General features: G+C 43.8%; 1 protein-coding gene across 1 annotated transcript; it reads left to right on the forward strand.

Annotated features, from left to right (window-relative positions):
* The first annotated feature begins 2,063 nt into the window (after positions 1 to 2,063).
* LOC149167686 (uncharacterized) lies at positions 2,064 to 6,200 on the forward strand. Its single transcript, XM_089430560.1, has 3 exons — positions 2,064 to 2,701; positions 2,945 to 3,662; positions 4,233 to 6,200. The coding sequence occupies exons 1-3, from the start codon at positions 2,064 to 2,066 to the stop codon at positions 6,198 to 6,200; spliced, it is 3,324 nt and encodes a 1,107-aa protein (XP_089286686.1).
* Positions 6,201 to 6,664: the final 464 nt, after the last annotated feature.

Below are 6,664 nucleotides of genomic sequence, written 5' to 3' on the forward strand. Positions count from 1 at the left end.
CCCCTAACCATGGTTAATCCCAACGAATTGGTGGATCTGGACCCGGAATTGGAAGATATTCTCTCAATGTGGGGGAAGGAACCCACAGTTCAAAACGTGGAGCAGTATTTTGGAGCATTCGAGTTGTCGAGGCTGGAGTCTTTTTCACAGGAGGTAAAACCATCCCTTCAGCATCAAAGCAAGGATTCCGGCAGAGAAGCCTCTAGATTTCGAAACCAGGCTTCTTACAAGCAGGTGGTTAGGGAGAATGCGGCGGATGGGTCGACAGTAGGTGCTCTTTCTTCTGATACAAAGGGCAAATCAGTAACAAGCCGGAATTTTCCATCAAAGGGTTTTGAAGACATTGCAAATTTGGGGCTCTCTTCAGGCTTCGGCATAACAAGGGGTTCTGGAGGGTTTCCTCCGCTTTCTAGGGTTTCTCTGCAAAGAGAATCCCCTTTTCCAAAAGAAAGCTCTGCAGGAGGTTTCGTAGGCCAATCTGACAGCCTAGTGGGAGAGCGGGGAGGTCTCGATGGTGCGACGGCTGGTCATCTTTTTTCAGGGACCCCCGATCCCGTTTTCTCTGCTCATGTTCAGACACAGCCGGAGGTAGATTTCCCTGCGGATACGACACAAGAGGAACTAGAATGGATCGATGGTCGCGGGGAAACTAGGGCCTCTGCGGAAGAGTTAAGGAAAAAAGGGGAGAAAAGAAAACCCCAAAGGCCAATTGGATCTCAGGAGCTTGAAGGGAACTTAGTCTTAGGTATGGAGGTCTCTATAGAAGAAACCCTAGCAGTTGCAGAATGCACCCTAGTCGGAAGGGCGAGAGGTAAGAAACTTTCGTCGGATTTTCTTCAAGCTTGGGGTGAACATCGTTTCGTCTCTGACAGACCTCTTCGGTTCGAGGCTCAATGCTTAGCGAAAGGGTGGTTCAAGTTCCGGTTCGAGGATAAGGAGGCGGCAGAGTGGGTGCTTGAACGAAACTGGAATATAGGGAACATTCCGGTTCTGTTGAAAAAATGGAGCCCCCTTTTTGATGCTATCAAAGAGAAAACTGATGTGTTTCCGGTATGGGTGAGAGCCCCGGGTCTCCCCTCGTTTCTATGGACAGAAGCTGTGTTCAAAGCCATCGGGAACAGACTGGGATCCTTCTTGGAAGCAGATATGTCATTTCTGGAGACGAAGAACAGAGCGATGGCCCGCATTCTGGTAAGCCTCAATCCGAGCAGAGGTCTGGCCCAAAAAATCAATTTACAATACAAAGATTATGTGTTCGAACAGATTTTGGATTACGAGCACTTGCCCTTTAGGTGCCACCGCTGTCATGAGTATGGGCACCTTGCAAAGGATTGTCCGTTGTTCAGGAGAAGGAGACGTTTTCGGAGGACCTCAGTTTTCAGAGAACCAGTTTTCAATCACACTCAAGCTCCTCAGGAGAAAGAAGACATGGTGAAGCAGGCAACAGAAGAAATGGAGATTGAGGAGACTCTAAAAGAGCTAGTGTCTGAAGACCCCCATATCCAAGAGGCGGCACAGATCCTTGAATCGCATACGGCGGAAGCAGAGGAGGAGAACGCAAAGGTCACATCCGCGGAACAAAATCCTCTCAGCGATCCTGAAAAGGGTATGTGCTCAGGTCCCCCTCTTTCTTCTCTTAAAATTCCTGAGCATGATTCAGTTTCTTTGCATGTTTCGCCTTCAAACAATCCCTCTCATAACATAGGCATAAACGAGATCATGGAACCTGCAAAGACCTCTCCTGATGTAGACTCTATTTCGGCTGCCATGCCGTCTCTTGATTTGAATTGTGAAGATATGTGGCCCCCTCTTGCTCCCCCAGTTCCTCACACCCCGTGCCCCTATAACCTTAGATCTATGGGAGGAAAGTCTGGGCTGTCGGATGTAGTTGGAGGCTTAGGACAGTCGACCTCTCAGGGTTATGCCAAAAACAAGAGAGGTAGAAAATCGGACCTTTCTAAGGCAAAACTTAAAGCCAAGTTGGACGTAGCTGATGGAAAACAATACTCTATCCCCGGGGTTCTTAGAGCAGTGCAGACCCCTGATTTTGTTATCAAATGATTATGTCATCCTGGAACTGTAGAGGTTTGGCCAGTAAACCTAAAAAATTGGCCCTGAGAGATTGGATCCTTAATTCAAAAGCTGACATTCTTTTTCTGCAAGAAACGTTGGGGAAAGCTACTGAGGTAGAAACAATGCTAAAGGCTCTCCTTCCAGGATGGACCTTTTCCGCAATAGATTCATCAGGCCACTCGGGGGGTCTAGCAATTGGGTTTAAAGAAGGACGAATTAAGGTCATTAATCAATGGGGGATGAAGCAAGTTATGGGCATGGAGGTTTTTTCTCCTGATTTCTCCCACCCCATTTCAATTGTAAACATTTATGGCCCTTGTCAAGGAAGGGAGATTTTCTGGGATGATTTGATGACAAAATCTTTGATGAAGTCTTCTCTGTCGATTGTGGGGGGTGATCTAAACTTCTCTATAGGCAAAGCAGAGGCATGGGGTCCATCAGCAAGGGAAGACCCTCTGTCAGATTTCTTCCTCAATCTCCTCTTGGAAAACAACTTCATAGATCCTTCCCCGATCAAACTCAAGCCAACCTGGAGGAACAGAAGAGCAGGGGAGGATCAGATCGCCAAAAGATTAGATCGTTTTCTTCTATCTGAGGAACTAATCTCTAAAGCTCCTATACTCAGGCAGTGGGTTGAGGAGATAGGCAACTCAGATCACTTCCCTATTTTTTTGGATCTCTCTTTCCCCCCCCCTAAGCCTCCTGCCCCCTTTAAATTCAATTCCTCATGGCTTCAAGATCCATCTTTCAATAATCTCTTTAAGGAAACGTGGATCCATCCGGACAGAAATGCAAGAGAGGACAAAAGCTTCCTGTTCATGGAGAATCTCAAAAGATTGAAGAAAGCGACAATATCCTAGGCAAAGGACAGGAAATTGAAACGGAATGAAGAGCTGTTTAGAATCAGGGAGGAGTTGAAGAATTTGGAGAGCATTGAGGAAGATGGATATATCTCGCAGGCTTCAAAGGACAGAATCCTTCATCTGGAGAAGCTTCAAAACCAAATCCTCTTGGACAAGGAAGAAGAATGGAGGCTTAAGAGTAGGGCAATATGGCTAAAATCAGGAGATGAAAATACTAGTTTTTTTCACAACTATGCAAAAGGAAGAAAATCTGTAAATACCATTTGGAGCCTTAAAGATGAAGAAGGAAGGGAGGCCAGTTCTTTTTCAGATCTCTCTGGTTTAGGACAGAGACACTTCCAGAAAATTTTCTCAGATCCGGGAGAGGCCACCATAGCAGAAGTCATTAGAACAGCTCAATGTTTCCCAAGATTCGTTGAGGAGGAAGAAGCAGAAGAGCTATCAATCCCTGTTTCCAAGGAGGAGGTTGAAGCTGCTATGAAACATATGGCCAAAGACAAAAGTCCAGGACCTGATGGCTGGACTATTGAACTCTTTCTCTCCTTCTTTGACCAAATAGGCTCTGAAATTACTGATGTAGTAGAAGAATCAAGACAGAAAGGAGAAGTCTACAGGCCTTTTAATTCAACTTTTATTGCTCTCATACCAAAGAAGGATGATCCGGAGACCTTTGAAGACTTCAGACCGATCTCCTTGTGTAATTGTATTTATAAAGTCATTGCTAAGGTGATAGCTATCAGAATTGTTCCTATCCTGTCAAGAAACATCTCAATGGAACAATTTGGTTTTTTGGATGGAAGACAAATTCATGAAGCCATTGGAGTAGCCAAGGAGGTAATTCACAGTGTCAGACAAAAGAAAAAGAAGGGTGCGGTACTTAAAATAGATCTCTCCAAAGCATATGACCGAATTAACTGGCTCTATCTCCGGATGCTGCTTACACATTTGGGCTTCAACTATTCTTTTATCAGCTGGATAATGGGCTGTATTACAAATGTCAGTTTTGCTGTTCTGATCAATGGAGTAGCCTCCCCTTTTTTCAATAGCCAAAGAGGCCTCAGGCAAGGCTGTCCTTTATCTCCTCTCTTGTTTCTTCTAGTGGCAGAAGGGCTAAGTAGATTGATTCACAAAGCTAGAAGAGAGGAGAAGGTAAAAGGTATAGAGGTAGCAATTAATCTTTTTATCACTCACCTGCTTTTTGTCGATGATATTTTGATTTTCACTAATGGATCTTATAATGAACTTAAGGAGTTAAAATGCATTTTCGATCTATTTCTGAAAGCTACTGGAATGCAGATAAACTCTAGGAAATCTCAAGTTTGTGTGGCAGATTTTGACAGAAGAGAAAGATCCATGATGGCTAATCTTTTTCCCTTCCACCATCAGCCACTGGACTCCCCTTTCAAATATCTGGGGTTTTGGCTAAAGCCGGCAGCTTATAAGAAAGAGGATTGGAACTGGCTCATAGCAAAGCTGGAAGCCAGAATTTCTCATTGGAGTTTCAAGTGGCTCTCCAGAGCTGGCAGATTGACCCTCATCAAATCTGTATTGTTAGCCATTCCAGTATACTGGGCAGCTTTAACCTGGGTCCCCAAAGGAGTGATGGAGAAAATCAGAAGAATCTGCTGCAGATTTCTATGGGCAGGATCAAAAGAATCCTCCGTCTTACCCTGGGTGACATGGGATAAGGTGGCCAGGCCAAAATATTGGGGAGGATGGGGAATAAAAAGGCTCCCTGAGTTCAGTCTTTCCCTGGCAGCTAAATCAGGCTGGAGATTAATCTCGATGGAGAATCTTTGGACAAGGGTGGTTAAAAGGAAGTACATTGATCCAGTTCCTCTGGAAGATTGGATTCGGAGCCAAGATAAGAAAAAGAAGAATATCTCAGTCATCTGGAAGGCCACGATAGAGGCTTTCTCTGTGATTGAACAAGGTTTGGCATGGAAAGTGGGAGATGGAAGACATATTAGAATTGGCAGGGGCCCCTGGGTAGGTTGTAATGAAGCTTTTGCCTTGTCACCTGGCTTTCTCAAACATCTTGATAGTAAAGGAATTTCAACTCTAAATCAGGTGGAGAAAGTAGGCCACTCTACCATATGGGGTCAGGCTTGGAAGAATGATGAAGACTTAGGAATAAATATCAGATGGAAGAACGAATGGGCTTCTTACATCCAAGAACTGCATCGTTCAAATGTCAGGCTTAAAAACGAACCTGATCTGTTGATTTGGGCGCAAGGAAAAACAGGTGTATATTCCCCAAAAGATGGATATACCTTCTTAATGAAAAAGAAAGGTTGGGGAATACCAGATTGGTGGGCGAAAAACATATGGAAATTAAAATGCCCAGCTAAGGCCAGGATTTTCCTATGGTGCATGCTAAAAAGAAAAGTCCCAACTTGGGACATTCTACAAGCCAGATACTTAGTTGGGCCTGGGAGGTGCCCCTTATGCAAGTCTGAAGAGGAATCAATAAGCCATCTCTTTATAGCCTGTGTAGTCTCTCTAAAAATTTGGGAGGAGTTAACCTGCTTGCTTAATGTAAAGGTACAGTGGGGACTAGATCCTTTGGAAGAAGCTTGGAGGAAATGGTTGCAAAACTATCCGGAGGGAAACATGAGAAATCTGCCTCTTATATTCTTTTGGGGTGTATGGTTAGAAAGAAACAAAAGCTTGTTTCAAGACAAGGACACTCCCACATCCGCCATAGCTATCAATTGTGCTGCCATATACTCTGCCATCGCGACCCCTGAAGCTAAAAATCCTCAAAAGAATCAAAAGCCTGTTACTATCTTGGAGGGCATTCCTTGGGCCTTTTTTGACAGAGCATCCCAGAATAACAAGGCTGGAGCAGGACTGTGCATTCACTTGAATCCTGATCACTCTTTAAAAGCATCTGTAGGGCTAGGACCTGGTACAAACAATTATGCTGAGCTGTCTGCCTTGCGCCTTCTCCTTTGCTGGTTACTTCAAAGAAACATCTTCACAATTCAAATCTTCGGAGACTCTCTGAATGTCATAAAATGGGTTAATGGGAATGCATCATGTCAAAACCAGATTCTGAAGACTCTTGTAGAAGAAATTATGTTTTTAAAGTCATCTTTTAACAGTTTTACCATTTGCCACATCTACAGGGACAAAAACGAGGAAGCAGACCAGCTTTCTAAGGCTGGTTTACAGCAAGATATGGGCAGCTGGTCAATAGTAGAAATCAGTCAGGGGCAGTCATCCACTTCACAACAGCCCCCTTTTGCTCCTCCACAGTGAACGAGGCTCGTCTTTTCTTTTTGTCAGCAGTTTCATGGGCACAATGTTTTTCTGTTACAGCTTTCTCTATATTTTTGTTATTTTTATCATGAGCACTACAAACAGAAAACCCAAAATCTTTTTGTACAGTTTTCAGCTGTCTCACAGTTTTATATACAATCTTGTAAGGGGTTGTTTTCTTTCTCTGAAGGAGACCCCGGAGTATGCATAGTATAACTTGTACTTAAGCCTCCTGAAGGGAGGAAGTCTAGTCAGTTTTATTTTCAGCAGTATCAGGACATATCATATCATCCACAATCAGTCAAAAAAGGACTGAGATTTTTGCTTGTCTTACTTATAAGAAGAACAAAACAGCAATCATGTGAGCCATCAGGTCTGCTCAAAGTCTCAAACAGAATGTAAACTTTTTATATGCTTAATAAAAAGTTTTTCTTTTTTCTTCGGAAAAAAAGTACGCACAGTAA

This window comes from Pinus tabuliformis, chromosome 5_1 (genome assembly GCF_031772625.1).
Source record: "Pinus tabuliformis cultivar Carrire ecotype Pingquan chromosome 5_1, CPIR1, whole genome shotgun sequence".
NCBI lineage: Eukaryota > Viridiplantae > Streptophyta > Pinopsida > Pinales > Pinaceae > Pinus > Pinus tabuliformis.

Bases quoted from the DNA above. Each gene is read 5' to 3' on its own strand.
- LOC149167686 (XM_089430560.1), top strand. From the start codon at position 2,064: ATGTCATCCTGGAACTGTAGAGGTTTGGCCAGTAAACCTAAAAAATTG. The intron at 2,702-2,944 runs GTGGGTTGAGGA...GGCAAAGGACAG, and splicing joins AAAGCTCCTATACTCAGGCA to GAAATTGAAACGGAATGAAG. The intron at 3,663-4,232 runs GTGATAGCTATC...ACTGGAATGCAG, and splicing joins TTTATAAAGTCATTGCTAAG to ATAAACTCTAGGAAATCTCA.